This window comes from Dama dama, chromosome 15, assembly GCF_033118175.1.
Source record: "Dama dama isolate Ldn47 chromosome 15, ASM3311817v1, whole genome shotgun sequence".
NCBI lineage: Eukaryota > Metazoa > Chordata > Mammalia > Artiodactyla > Cervidae > Dama > Dama dama.
In genome coordinates this window covers 82,753,102-82,768,270 of record NC_083695.1, presented here as the reverse complement: position 1 = coordinate 82,768,270, position 15,169 = coordinate 82,753,102, and the positions used below count along the sequence as shown (strand labels likewise).

Genomic DNA, 15,169 nt, shown 5'->3' with positions numbered 1-15,169 from the left:
TCAGAACCCCCAGGGGTGGGGTGGGAATTTGATGAAAACCAAAGAATAATATTTCTAACAGCCTGCCTTGACTCACTTCAGAGAACCGCAGGTTTGGAGAGGGCGATGGGGTATTCACTTACACCTAACAAAGACCTACTTAAACTGATCACCATCTCGCTGTGAAAATGGGTTTCTACTTAGCAGTAGCTTGAGTTTTTATTACTGAGCATACTGATGTACAGACCTCCTTTCTTATTAATATATATTAAAAATAATATATATTTATTTTTGGGTGTGCTGGGTCTTGTTGCTGCCTGAAGGCCCTTCTCTGGTTGCAGCGAGTGGGGGCTACTCTCCAGCTGCAGCGCGCATACAGATTTCTCAGGCAGTGGCTTCTCTTGTTACCAAGCACAAGCTCTAGAGTGTGCGGGCAGCTCTAGAGTGTTCAGGCTTTAGTAGTTGTGGCACATGGGCTTAGTTGCCCTGCGGCAGGTGGAATCTTCCTGGACCAGGGATCAAACTGGTGTCCGCTGCATTGAGAGGCGGATTCTTAACCACTAGACCACCAGGGAAGCCCATCAAACCTCCTTTCCTTAAAGGACTAGCTCTATGAAAGTATTCTGAGTTCAGACCAAAAGTGTCCTCCATTTGGTCCATTCCCCACATCCTCAGGCCACCCAGTCCCCCTTGGCTTTTGGTGACAGGTCGCTTGTCCCTTCCTCTTCCCTTTCAGGGGACCTGTTTCAGAAGCCGGAGGTGTCCACGGTCAAGTTCCTCTTCCTGGTGGGTGGCTTCGCCGAGGCGCCCCTCCTGCAGCAGGCGGTGCAGGCTGCCTTCGGCGACAAGTGCCGCGTCATTATCCCCCAGGACGTGGGCCTCACCATCCTCAAGGGCGCCGTCCTCTTCGGGCTGGACCCCGCGGTCATCAAGGTGCGCCGGTCCCCGCTCACCTACGGGGTGGGCGTGCTGAACCGCTACGTGGAGGGCAAGCACCCGCCCGAGAAGCTGCTGGTGAAGGACGGCACCCGCTGGTGCACCGACGTCTTCGACAAGTTCATCTCCGCCGACCAGTCCGTGGCCCTGGGCGAGCTGGTGAAGCGCAGCTACACCCCGGCCAAGCCCTCCCAGCTGGTCATCGTCATCAACATCTACAGCTCCGAGCTGGACGACGTGAGCTTCATCACCGACCCCGGGGTGAAGAAGTGCGGCACGCTGCGCCTGGATCTCACCGGGGCCAGCAGTGCCAACGTGCCCGCCCGCAGGGAGATCCAGACCCTCATGCAGTTTGGGGACACCGAGATCAAGGCCACGGCCGTTGATATAGCCACTTCCAAGAGTGTCAAGGTTGGGATCGACTTCTTAAATTACTAACCGACCCTCCCCGCCGCCTGTCCCCGCCGTGGACTCGGCTCACCCGCATCTGCTGACCTCAACCCTGACTGTTCTTTCCCTGCCCTTGACCCTTGCCATTACCCATCTGAATTCCAGCGGGGAACAGCCAGGGCTAGACATAATTAGGGGATGTTTCTGAGGGCACACTGGAGTCAGAAAAACTGTCGGCAGTGAAGATGGAGGTTGGGGAATTGGAAGTTTGAGCATCCTAGAAGAGCAGCTAGTGTTCACAGGTGAAAGTGGTGGAACGCCCGCCTGACAAGGGAATCAGTACATTTCTGCAGCAGTGATTGGGCTGGGGTTGAAAGAGATCTCCCTTCCGTAGAACTTAGGATGCCCTATCGCAACCTTTCCAGATTTGAAATATGATCTTTGAGCCAAGAGGAGACTCTTCATCTCTCGGAGACTTTTCTTTTTACATATTTTGGATGGCAGTCCATATAAAATGCCATCCATCTGCAGTTAATTCCTTTTCATCATCATGTGATTGGAAGTGGTGACTCAGTGGGAGCTTGGAGGGTTTTTTTAGCTGGTGGGAGAAGCCTGCCTACACTGGGCACAATTTTAGGTTCTCATAATTTAACTTCCAAATGGGTTCAGTGGAGAATAACTGCAGCTTCAGCTAATCCGCTAGGATTTGTGAGTGGGAGCGCTGACACCTCAGATTTTCAGCAGGTGAAAATTTGCTTCGAGGGAAATGGATATCAAGCTACTGACATACCCCAGGTTATTTATATGCTGGGAAAGAACTCCCCAAAGGCCAAATCCTGATTTCTGAATTCATAAGTAATTCAAGTTAACCTTGGTAGGATTCTGTGTGAGAAAATGAAGTCGCAGGTTGCCTTGTTCACATCACCAAGCCTGGGTGTGAACACGGGAACAGGCTTTGGAACAGCCCCTTTCCTCAACTAGCACACGTATTTTCAACTAATTCCCTCCTCCCAGCTCGCCTTCATCTCCCTAAGAGTTTTTGGCCATTTAATTCCACATTTTGGAAAGACTACATTAGTGATACACAGGCAGAGAATCTGTTCTACGAAATGTTTCGTTAAAATCTTCCATTTCTAAACTTGAACTGAAGATTTTACCTACAGGCATTCAGAGATCCGTACTGAATGAATGAAGCTGTTTTGTTTTTTTGTTTTTTTTTCCCAAAGCAGATCTGCGCATCTCCCATGCAAGAACCGTGTGGGGGCTTCTTAAAAACAGGTTCTTGGATCCTCTCCCTTTTATAAACTTGAGAGGGAATCCGAATCTGCATTGTTTAGTAAATGCCAGAGGGGACTGTGGCTGAACTGGAATCTGAAAATTCCCAACTAGGCTTTTCGAAAGCTGGGGCACAGACTGAAGCCTCTGGTTAGGTTCCTTGAGGGAGAGGATCTACAAGTGAAGGGCCAGGAGCCCACCCCTTGCCCTCTGGGGAGTGGGGCTGGAGCTCCACCTGGCTTGGGGAGGCAGGGCCTGGGAGGAAAGAGATTGGAAGAAAGGCAGCCGAAGAATGGGGCAGATGAACCAACTGGTGTGTGTGCCTGCTCCCCATCCTTCCCCACTTGCAAAGCCAGACTTCCACTTTCAGGAGCCAACTGCAGGAAAAGAATCCAGAACCTGACTCACAGCCCTTCTGATCTGTTCAAAGCTGTCTTTTCCACCTGCTGGAGTTCAGTCAGTTTTAAATCACCAAAGGCATGCATAATAAAAGAGGGGAAGATGGTTGAGCCATGCATAATAAAAGAGGGGAAGATGGTTGAGCCACTAACTTTGAACGCAAGTCCGGATTCACAAACCCATTATCACAGCCCATTATCATATGCAGATTTTAAACAGCATTTCCAATTTCATTTTAATGCGTCTCCTTTTTCACATCGCTTGCTGCAGAATTCCCTACTAGAATGTGAAACACAAACACAGCAAAGGACTGGAGAATGCTAGTCACATCCTTAGGAGCCAGGTTTCGCATCCAGGCACAAAGGTGTGCGCTCTAGGGTCCTCTTGCTGCCTGCTCTGCTTCAAAAGCTTAATGTTCTGGGTCATTCTTTGGTGTTGCCAGCCATACTCTACAAACAAGACTTTTCAATTGAGTTATAATATAATTTTATGTACATATAATATTAGAAAATTGTACAGAATCTTGATTTCTACAATGTGCTTTTCTTGTTAAAAAAGAAAAAAGGGGAAAATGCTCATTGAATTTTGTTGATGACATTGCTGCCTTTAATTTTCCATGGCTTCATTTCTTGACCGTGCTTAATTTGTACTGATGCTAAGCTATGGACTGTGTGTGTAGACTCAACAATAGACAGAGATGCCTAGGGTCAGAGTCCTCTAAGAAATAGACCAGATGGGTCGACAGCTTCATCAGAGCTTTCTACACATGCACATCCTTCCCAAAGGTTCACAGTTTATATTTAAAGAAGCATAATAATGTATTGATTCTCCTGTCCTGTCTTTGAGAGCTGAACCGTCTGGCTCTGTAAGCCACATGACTGTGCAGAGAAACCGCCAAAAAATGTGCCCTGCAGGGTTGTCAACCTCTCCTTTCGGGTCAACGCAATCACTCCGAGGGCAAACTGGTGATGTTTTCAGGACACCAGAATCAAAGGAAGGAATCGGGTAGTACACAAATTCAGCCTTCCTACTGGATTAAGTGTGAGTAATAGAGTCAAGTCCTTTTTGTAGCTAATGTAAGGCCTTTCCCGCCTTCTGTTAAGGATGTCTCCTTGTCCACTATTTCTCTTCAAGGAAATGGTTGAAATTTGCAATGTTGGCAAAAAGATAATGGAGAGGGGGTGATGATTTTACTGGATTTTCTTCTGTCCCCAGAGATGCAGTCCTAATAATCACACTTAGAATCCTCAAATCCATCCCTCCCCTCTCCTCCCCCCACGCCCAGAAATATTCTAGAGTAAAAGCACCGGATAGGTACACTCGGGGCACGTTTTCTAATCTTAGAAAGTTTCTAAAAGGCCTGTTGTCTTGACCCATTATTCAGTTGTCCCTGGCATATTATCTGAGGTTCAGGTTTCTTAGAAGAAGACCTGTCAAAGGATCTCCTTTGTACACAGCAGGCATTAATAAATGTTGAATGACAGACAAGTTACAGACAGACATGATAGGAAAAAGGAGACATACAAGTGCTTTTGCAGACGGATGGCTAAGATGAGTCCAGATTACAGAGCCTGCCCTACCCCTAGAATGTTATTTAGATCAAGTTTAGCTTTTAGAGTCCAGGTCTGGTTAATTGCCAGGGTGGCAAAGAATCGCATGCACCAATATAAACAGGAGTCAAAATGCATTATTAGTCGAAGATCGAATCACACATGGTAGAGATGAAATAGCTGTGATTAAACTGCATATTTATGCTGGGAAATGGCTTAAGTGGATGACTAGTATAAAGTTGTTGGCCATAACATCACATCTCTCATCTGCTTGGAATATGGAACTGTATTCTAAAATATCAGCCATTGGGGTCTGTTCACTAAAGGATAAATTAAAACACAGAACTTTGCAGCAGTTCACAATTTGATTGTATCTGCAAACTTCTTCACAGATGTCTAATAAAGCAAAACTCTGGATCTCATATGTCCTGGACTTTTTTTTTTTCCCACTAAATTTGTAAATGGAATTATAGATACATTACTGACCTTCCCCTCTACCCCATCTCTGGTGGAAATTAATTTTCAGGTCCTTTCTTAGGTGTTACAAGCTTTTTTAACTTTCACTCCAATAAGGCAGGCTTTCCTGATGCCTCAGTGAGTAAAGAATCTGCCTGCAAAGCAGGAGACACAGGAGACATGCATTCGATCCCTGGGTCGGGAAGATCCTCTGGAGGAGGAAACAGAAACACACTCCAGTATTCTTGCCTGGAAAATTCCATGGGCAGAGGTCTGTTGTCTTGACCCATTAGTCAGTTGTCCCTGGCATGTTATCTGAGGTTCAAGTTTTTGAGAAGAACTGTCAAAGGATTTCCTTTGTACACAGCAGGCATTAATAAATGTTGAATGACAGACAAGTTAGGGATCCCATAGATGGTGGGCTACAGTCCATGGGGTCCCTCAGAGCTGGATACAGCTGAGCGACTAAGCACACACACCAATAAGACTGGCTCCTCTGTTTACTGGGAACCAAGCCTTCATCAACATCCATTGGCCCCCTTTCTCTTGAGGCCAAAGAAAGCAGCCCCACCAGAAAGAAGGCAGAAAAGCCACAGTGACCACTCACAACTCCACTGCACCTAAATGAAAGTCATGTAAAAAGAAAAGCAAGAGGCCAAGGATGGATGACTTGGCTTGTCCTCTGGTGTCCCAGCAGGCACACCTAGCTGGCTGCTGAATCTAGGGTTTTGTGTTTCTTCCAGACTCTAAGTCTGGGTCAACCTCCATCCAGAGGTGGCTCTAAAAACTTCTGGAGAGTCAGAGGTGAGCCCTAGGACACTGCTGTTGTTGTTCAGTCACTAAGTTGTGCCCGACTCTTTGTGACCCCATGGACTGCAGCACGCCAGGCTTCCCTGTCCTTCACCATCTCCAGGAGCTTACTCAAACTCATGTCCATTGAGTCAGTGATGCCATCCAATCATCTCATTCTCTGTCGTCCCCTTCTCCTCCTGCCTTCAGTCTTTCCCAGCACCACGGTATGGGTTCTTCCTAAGGGGGTAGCTCCACTGAAGTTTCATCTGAAGTTCAATGCCCCTGAGGAGAGGTGGGGAAGTCTGGGAGGTGGAGTGAAATGTGTATTGTGGAAGTAGGGCCATCAGGCCGTCGGGATGCAGTTTCCTCATCTGTAGAGGGGACAGCTGGAACTGGCAGTCTGTTCAGGCCATGCAATCCCTGATCCGGGTCACACAGTGGGCATCTTGCGTTCAGACCCATGTGAAAGTTCAGCTCCCATAAAATGAGGATGGTCAGAAGGAGTATGGTACTGCCTGCCCAGCATCCTTCACTGGGTGCTTGGTCCCCTTCTCACGCTTACTGTCCTGGTCCACCTGGAGATTCTCCTAGTAAGGGACACCAGGCTGCAGGTGCAGGGGTGTGAGAAGCCCAAGGGAAGCCGCCTGGACAGAGCCTCCCTGTCCCTCCCAGGCTGCTCCCCCCCCAACCTTGCCAGGGCCTGTTCCCACCAATCCTCTCCCCCGAGCCCAGGCTCTCTGGTGTCCACATAAGAAAAGCTGGCTTTGAGCCGGATTCCTTAGTGCACACCCCCACCCAATTTCCACACCCAGAAAGGCCTCACCTACGGGAGACCATGTACCCTGAACAGAGAACAGCTTCGGAGGCAAAATCTTGCTGGGAAAATCCCTGGATTTCACCCCAAGAGCAGACGCTGAGCGAGTCTCCTCTGACTCCTGGGGGGGCTTCCAGTCGAGAGGCAGAAAGCTGAGGAAGGGGGAGGGGCAGGCTGGGGGTGCGACTCCGCCCCCTTTCTCCTCCCTTCATCCCGCGGGTGGGGTGAGCGCACAAAGGCCGCGGGGGGCGGGGGGAGGGCTGGCCAGGTGGTCCGGTGGAGGCCAGGTGTGGGCAGGAGGGCTGTGGGGCCGTGATCCAGGCCGGCCCAGGTGAGGACCCTGGAGTGGGGCAAGAGTGGGGCGGCGGGGTGTCCGGCCCCACCCCAGCATAGCTCTTCCCCAGCCTCTTCCCTGCAGGCCTCCTCCAGGCAGGCCTCAGGGCGTGGTGAGCAGCCCACCATCCACCCGCGCAGATCGCCGCCCTCTCCCCAACCAGGCGCACTCCTGTCCCCATCGGGCTTCCCAGGTGGCTCAGCGGTGAAGAATCCGCCCAGCACGCTGGAAACGTGGGTTGGATCCCTGGGTCGGGAAGAGCCCCTGAAGCAGGAAATGGCAACCCACTCCCATATTCTTGCCTGGGAAATTCTATGGACAGAGGAGCCTGGCAGGCTATCGTCCATACGCAGCTAAACCACCACCAATCCTGCGCCCAGAGTTTAGACGGTCTGACCTCCTTGCACGCAGAAATCTTCAAACAAATTGCTTAACCTCTCTGTGCCTTATTTTACCATCTGTAAAATGGGGATTGAAATAGAAATTAACCCTTAGGGCAGCGGTGAGGATTTAACAGAGCTTCCCTTAGTGGCTCAGATGGTAAAGAATCTGCCTGCAGTACTGGAGACCAGGGTTCCATCCCTGGTTGGGGAAGATCCCCTGGAGAAGGAAATTACAGGAATGCAGGCCTGTCTTCAGCCGTGTGGTAGCAAGTGCATGTCTGAACTGTTAAAATTCCCATCACTGCTGATTGTACCGTGATGGAGAACCTCTCCTCTACCCCTGAGGCCATTTGTCCTGGCCACAAAGGCATCACTTTTGAGATGAACTGGCTGGGCAGGGTAGATGCCAGATGCAGGACCTGGCCTGTATTAAGGCAAGCACAGGCCATCCCAGAAGGAGGAAGGGGTCTGGCTCTGGAGACAACATCCATGTAAACTGATGCTGTGTGGTACCCCACCCCGCCACCCCCGCAACCCCAGCTTGGACTCCATGCCAACTTTAGAGACTTCTGATCCTTTCCAGCCTCAGCTTACTCTAATTCTTCATTATGTCCTGCACATTGAATGTCTAGTGGCATCCTTGGCTAATGCCGGTGCTTTCTCTCTGTCCCAATTCCCTGGCAAGGTTAGTCTTACTCCCAAGGGCTCTGGCACATGTGCAGTGAGTTCTCTGGGAAGGGACTTCTGATGAGATGATTTCATTCCCTCTTCCCTTCATTAACAGAGAGCAAAATCATGGAGTCTTCCAAGACCTTCATGAGACAGATGCCGATCACACCAGGCTACAGTGGTAAGTGGTGATGGGGCTGGCAGGGGGACCATCTCTGCCTCTTCCTTGCCCCATTGTCCATGTCTGACTGGTTTAATGGACCAGTACAGGCACTTTAGCGTTTACAAGACTTGTTGACAGTGCTCCACTGTTGAAGATGGCAGATCACTGGGTTCTGATAAGTGGAGAAATATAATCTAGGGAGAATTCCATGGACTGTTCCATGGGGTCGCAAAAGAGTCGGACACAACTGAGCAACTTTCACTTTCACTTTCAAATCTCCCAGGACATGGCCTGGTATCCAGGAAGCACTTATCTCATGTCTTGTACATGCATTTGGACCTGCGTAGACACAGGTGGGTAAACTGAGGCTCTGTTCCTCTTTCCAAGTTGTGCTGTTCTCAAGCACTAGGGCTCTCCTTACGGTCCCATGTCTTCCTGTGTCCCCTGGAGGGAGGGTGGCCAATTACTCTGGTTTGTTGGGAATGGTAACAGTTTTAGCACTGAAAGTCCTGCATCCCAGGAAACCCCTCAGCCCTTGGCAAGTCAGGAGAACTAGTCACTCTATCCTAAGGCTTCTCCTTCTCAGCCTTCTGGGCTACTGAGAATTTACGAAATCACATCATGGTGGGTGATGAACCTAGTGCTCCCCAGAAGCCCTCACATACAGGTATTCTCGGGAGGGGAGATTTATGGAGAATATTCCAAGGTTGCCCATCCTCACCCTGGTCCTACTGGTTGGTTAAGAGAATAAGCTTTGGGTTTTAATAAACTGGGATTCCAATCTCTTCCTGGCCATTATCTATGTGATTGTAAGCAGTTTACTTACCTCTGTATGGTAAGGAGAAATTTCTATAAAATGGTTGTATTCGTTTCCTAGGGCTGTTGTGTAAAACAGCAGACATTTATTGTTTCACAGTTCTGGAGGCCAGGAGTCTGAAATGAGGTATGGGCAGGACCGCACTCTTTGATGGCCCCTGGTTTTCCTTGTTTTGTGGCATCATCTCTCCAGTCTCTGCCCCCATCTTCCCATGACTTTTCTTTTGGCCATCTGCTCAGTGTCTCTGTGTCTTTGTTTCTCAGACCTCCCTCTCCTTTCTTTTAGAAGGAAACTAGGCATTAGATTTGGGAGCCCATCCTAAATCTAAGATGATCTCATTTCCGAATCCTTAATTACATCTGCAAAGATTCTATTTCCTGATAGGTTCACCTTCACAGGTTTCAGGGGGTGAGACTTGGGTAGATCTATCGATTCAACCCACTATACAGGGTAGGGATAGATTCCTCATAAGATTATGGTGAAGATTAAAGGAACTTTGTTGTTGTTCAGTTGCTAAGTGGTGTCTGACTCTTTGCAACCCCATGGACTGCAGTACACTAGGCTTCCCTGTCCTTCACTATCTCCTGGAGTTGGCTCAAATTCATGTCCATTGAGTAGGTGATGCTATCCAACCGTCTCATCCTCCGTCGCTCCCTTCTCCTTTTGCGTTCACTCTTTCCCAGCATCAGGATGTTTTCTAAAGAGTTGGCTCTTCGAATCAGGTGGTCAAAGTACTGGAGCTTCAGCATCAGTCCTTCCAACCAATATTCAGGGTTGATTTCCTTTAAGAGTGACTGGTTTGATCTCCTTGCAGTCCAAGGGACTCTCAAGAGTTTTCTCCAGCACCCTAGCTCAAAAGCATCACTTCTTTGGCACTCAGCTTTCTTTATAGTCCAACTCTCACATCCATACATGACTACTGGAAAAGCCATAGCTTTGACTATATGGACCTTTGTCAGCAAAGTGATGTCTCTGCTTTTTATATGCTGTCTAGGTTTGTCATAGCTTTCTTTATAAAAAAGCAGGTGTCAATTTGATGGCTGCAGTCACCATCCACAGTGATTTTAAAGCCCAAGAAAATAAAATCTGTCTCTAAAGGAGCTGGCATACATTTGAAATATCTTGGCCCTTAGCAAGACTCAATAAAGGTTGTTTGTATTTCTGTGTGTGTGTGTGTGTGTATGTGTGTGTACACGTGTGCATACATATATACAATCAGGTAAAATCTATGCAGATCAAAGTGGACCCTGATGAAGAAGAACCACTGTGATAAGATCCCTGGGTGTCTAGGGTCTCCTCCATGTTGTTAATGTATCTTTTAATTGTCCAGCATATCTTTTAATCTCCTAAGTCCAACTGGGAGCCTGGATAGTGGATGGAAGGCTTCCAGCACTGTCAAGAACAGTCTAATAATTCGAGTCTTCCAGAGCACATTTCTTGCCAGTGCAGAGGGTGAGGGTTACTGCCTTCAACTCTGAGGCCAGCTTTTCTTACCTGGGGATAAGAGCAAAAATGTTGAGCTTCAATAATGAGACTTATATATTTATTTATTTATTTGCAATTTAAAGCTAAGCCTTAACCAGTTTTTTTTTTTTTCCATTCTTTGTTCTTTTTAAAAATGGCCTTATTATGACAGCATTATGGTACTTAGGATTCAGCATCCAGTTTAAATAAATAGTTGTGTTTTACCCATACTAATTGTAATGATTATATGTTATTTTGTAGGAAATGCTGAAAAATTGTGCTCAGGGTGGGTCTCACAGATAATGAATTTACCTTTTTGTGTAATAGGTCTCAGCTTTTAATAAGCCCGCAATTTTCTGATGGTCCGACAAGAAAGATCCCAAATTGCATTTGGAAAGTGTCAAGGAAAATAAGCTTTCTCTCTAAAAAGATGAATAATTTCAATTACTCCTCAGACGATCATTTTGGCCCATTAAATGCTTTCCCCATTTGCCATTCGGGCTGACATCGGGGGCTTTGCTATCAAAGAACATTACTGTCATCGCCTTTGTGGAAACGGGCCTTCCCTCCCCACTCCAAGGTCATTTTTTGTGGCCTTGGGAGGACCCAGCAGCAGTGGAAACAATAGCACGGCTTGTATTCATGGCCTTTGGGGAAATGCAGTGTTGTCGGCCAAGGAAGAAATGGCCAGGGCTGGGCGGAGATTCGGGGGGTTTGGGCAGGATCTGAATCTCTTGCTGAAGGTTGTGATTCCCTCCTCGACTCTTGCAGGCTTCGTGCCCTACCTGAGCTGCCAGGGCACCTCCAGCGAGGACAACATGGCCCACTGTCTGAAAATCTTCCAGGAGAACACACAGCGGTATAAAGACCGGCTGGAGGAATTCCACTGCTCTGTGGCCGCTGCCGCAAACCTGAAACCTGTCCGCTCGGAAGGGACGGTCCTGCGGACACTGCACCAGTATTACAGGCAGTTCCATCCCTTGAGTCTGGGTACTGGCTTCTGGACACTGGCCCCCCTTCACGCTGGGCCCCATCGCAAGGCCTGGCTGGCTTGCTGAGCGGCCGCCGAGAGTACCGTTCCAGATCCCCAGGCGTCTATGCAAAGTGGAGAGGCTCAGTTGCTTAGAAGGAGAAAGAAACATTTCCAGGGGGAGAGGGAGACAGCTGGGGTGTTGGTACTCAGCTCCCTGGGTGGTCATCACGGAGGTTCCAAGAGCAGCTGTGGTCTCAGGGTGCATGTGTGCTAAGTCACTTCAGTCGTGTCCGACTCTGAGACCCTGTGGACTGGAGCCCACCAGGCTCCTCTGTCCATGGGATTCTCCAGGCAAAAAATACTGGAGTGCATCACCACACCCTCCTCCAGGGGATCTTCCTGACCCAGGGATTGAATCCACATCTCTTTTGTCTCCTGTATTGGCAGGCGGGTTCTCTACCACTAGCGCCACCTGGGAAGCCCCTGTGGCCTCAGTAGTTATGACTTTTTAGTTGCTTTCTCTGTGCCTGGCACCGTTATTTCATTAACCACCCATGACAGCCGTATGAAGTCGATACTATTATTCCCACTTGAGCATAGTGTCCCTTGTCTGAGGTCAGACCTGGGGTTTGAACCCAGCTCCTCCAGGTGCTAGCTGGGCAGGAAGGGCTTTTGCACTGAATAACAACCATAATAACAGTGAAAAAAACAACTGATGATATGACTGTATAATGTTAATCATCAAAACAGTGATTTATCCTAGCTGGTTTTTAAGGTCTAACATCCAACAGGAAAAGTAATGAACTGATTACCTTTATTATTATTACTGTATCTGGGGACTTTTCAATACGTGCTAACTCACATGTTTGCCATGCCTTAGAAATTTCCCAGCCATTATAAGAAGCACCAGCCTAAGAGTTTGGGCTTTAGCCCAGCTCTGTGACTCTTTGCTGTGTGATGTAGGGCAGGTAGCTTCCCCTCTCCGGGTACAGTTCCTTCATCTAAGGCAGGGAACGATGGACTAGAGTCTCCCTAGGGTGCCTTCCAACTTTGAGGTTCTGGGACTCTCTGGTCTAATTCAATTCTTACAGCAACTGGAGGAGACAGAGGCAGGCAGTTATCTTTTATCTCACAAATGTGAGATTGCCGAAGGTCAACCCTCCAGGCAGCCAGAGCTAGGTGTGATGTGCCTTTTCCTGACCTACATGCTTCTCTTGTAGGTCAGCAGCAAATGCCTAAAGCTTTGGTGGTGTTGTTGTTAGTCAGAAAAGAATGGGATCTGTTTAAGAGCAATAACTTGGGAATCAGAGAAACGCGGGTCTAAATCCTGGCCCTGTCACTTCCTTGCTATGTGACCTCGGCCAAGATTCTCTTCACCTCTCTGAGGCCTCAGTGTCCTGCTCCACGAAAGTGTTGGTGGTAATAGCACCGACTTCTTAGGGTTTGTAAGACAATGAGATGAGAGAGAGTGGAGGGCCTATGTAAAGCCCCACCAAATGCAGACACACAGAAGAAACCAACCAGTGGTAGCTGTCCTCATCACGTCTCGGAGCCTGGGGCTATCCCCAGGGCTGATTGTTGGGCTGCTGGCTGGCTTGGGAGTGCTGCCCACTGGATGGCTTCTCAAAGCCCTCAAGGAAGCATGGCATCTTTTTTATAGAATGCAAGAACATAAAGAAACCTCTCCATGAGCCCCCCATCCCCGGCTGGGCAGGCTACCTGCCAAGAGCCAGGGTCACTGAATTAGGCTGCGCCACGCGGTACACCGTCATGGCCAGAAACTGCTACAAGGACTTCCTGGACCTCATGGAGCGGGCCAAACAAGCACATCTGAAACCATATGAGGAGTAAGTCTGGCTTGGGTGGTAACTGCAGAGAGCGAGAACCAGGGGAAGAGCCCATCAGGGTTTCCAGATGCCCCCAGCCCAAAGCTAGGATTGATTTTTGTGTGTGTCTGATTTGTTTTTGCAAGATGGCCATGTTTGTAATTGCAGGACCTTCCAAGTAGGCAGCCACGTCCTGCCCCCCAGCCCCCCACTTGCACCCAACAAGCTCCAGGAACCCTGCTTCTGGTCTTTGCTGGTTTGCAGGGAGAGGCTGGCAGTAAAAACCAACAGGGCCCCCCTGTCTTGGCAGCAACCTGAGGCTCAAGGTTGCTGAGGAAAGGAGATGGTAGGACACTGCTGGGAGTGGGGCACTTGCGGCCTCAGTTTTCTATTCTGTAAGATGGAGATGATGATCCTTGAGGGTAAATCGTCAGGATCAGAAATGAATACACCATGCTCGTATGGGACCTGCATAGATTATACTTATTTTTATCATTAGTAAAAGGAATAACTAAGACTTTTGTTCTTACTTTAGAATATATGGAGTTAAGTCCACACCACCTCCTCCTACTCCTCCTCGAAAAGTTTTGTTGCATGAAGGGCTGCTGCCAAAATATCCGGATTTCTCTATTCCAGGTAAGGAGGGACTTTCTTTCCTGGCCTGCTGTTTTTAAAGTGGGACCAGATGTTTACAGTAGCCCCTCTGCTTCGCTGGACCACCTGCCTCAATGCGTGGGGCTGGTTTCTCTTCCAGGTGCGAGGTGTCCTACCCTCAGCCGAGCCTTGATGGAGGACCCCAGGCCCCTGATGACGTGTGACTGTACTCAGAGGCCAAGTGTTTGGTGCGGCGGGAAGATTTATCTAGAGCCGTTGTCTGCAGGAAAGGACATGGAAGGGTAGGAGTGGAGAGCTTCCTAAGGAGAGGCGGATGTTACCGGGGGATCAGAAGCTTCCCGTCCTCACACGAGAGTGCTTCACACACCCAACAGGCACAGGGGAAAGTTCCTAAGAATCCTGTTCACTGCCACCTGCATCCTGACCGTTGGGCAATAATATGTCATTCTTGATAAAGGCCTTTTATCAACGTGTGAGTATAAGGAGGAAACACCACTCTGCCTTCTGAAGCTTTCTGTGGATTTTCTGCAGGTTCCATTGACCCTGATGGGTGGGACCGTCTCTTCCTGACCCCAGGGTAACACTGTATGCGTGGTAACATTGTGGCTGAAGCTCTAGCCCAGTCCTCTAATGATTCGGTCCCCATCAGTCACCTCGGGTCATGGTGTGGCAGTCCCGAACATGGGCACAGAACCATGCCCCCCCAAACCCTAGTGTTTCAGAACCCCAGGCCAGGAAAGCCATTGTGCTGGTTCCCTAAGACTGCTGCATGGGTACCACAAACCGGGTGGGATAAGACAGCAGAAATTTATTGTCTCATAGTTCTGGAAGCCAGAAGTCCACTTTCAAGGTGTTAGCAGGGTCATGCACCCTCTGAAACCTTGGGAGAGAATCACTCCTTGCTTTTCCTCACCTCCTGGTGGTGTGTGTGTGTGCGTGTGCATGCACATGCGTATGCACACGCGCATATGTGTGCTCAATAGTATGCAACTCTTTGCAATCCTAAGGACTGTAGCCTACCGTGCTCCTCTGTCCGTGGGATTCATCAGGCAAGAATACTGGAGTGGGTTACCATTTCCTTCTCCAGGGGATCTTCCTGACCCAGGGATCAAACCCGAGTCTCTTGCGTCTCCTGCATTGGTAGGTGGATTCTTTACCTCTGAGCTACCTGGGGAGCACACCTCCTGGGTGGGCTGTTAATCCTGGGTGATCTTTGGTGCATAATTCCAGTCTCTGTCATCGTGTGACTTCCCTGTGTCCCTGTGTCTTCACATGGCTGTTTCTAGTGAGGACACCAGTCATACTGCCTAAGGGCTACCCTTCTCCAGTATGCC

General features: G+C 49.0%; 2 protein-coding genes across 2 annotated transcripts in view; both read left to right on the top strand.

Annotated features, from left to right (window-relative positions):
- Positions 1-4,951, top strand: part of HSPA12A (heat shock protein family A (Hsp70) member 12A) — a 75,814-nt gene extending 70,863 nt beyond the window's left edge. The window contains exon 12 of the mRNA XM_061162739.1: positions 716-4,951. Within this exon, the coding sequence (XP_061018722.1) occupies positions 716-1,353 (638 nt within the window). The 3' untranslated portion in view covers positions 1,354-4,951. The remainder of the gene's footprint in view (positions 1-715) is intronic.
- Positions 4,952-8,103: 3,152 nt separating this feature from the next.
- SPMIP5 (sperm microtubule inner protein 5) lies at positions 8,104-14,120 on the top strand. The gene is made up of 5 exons (XM_061163174.1): positions 8,104-8,158; positions 11,193-11,411; positions 13,055-13,241; positions 13,756-13,856; positions 13,975-14,120. Exons 1-5 carry the CDS (start codon positions 8,104-8,106, stop codon positions 14,118-14,120), a joined length of 708 nt encoding a protein of 235 aa, XP_061019157.1.
- The last annotated feature ends 1,049 nt before the right edge of the window (positions 14,121-15,169 follow it).

What these genes read in the sequence shown, in the direction of transcription:
- SPMIP5 (XM_061163174.1), top strand. Translation starts at nt 8,104, where the DNA reads ATGGAGTCTTCCAAGACCTTCATGAGACAGATGCCGATCACACCAGGC. An exon ending in GATCACACCAGGCTACAGTG is followed by an intron (nt 8,159 to 11,192) that starts GTAAGTGGTGAT and finishes CGACTCTTGCAG; the next exon opens with GCTTCGTGCCCTACCTGAGC. An exon ending in TCCGGATTTCTCTATTCCAG is followed by an intron (nt 13,857 to 13,974) that starts GTAAGGAGGGAC and finishes TTTCTCTTCCAG; the next exon opens with GTGCGAGGTGTCCTACCCTC.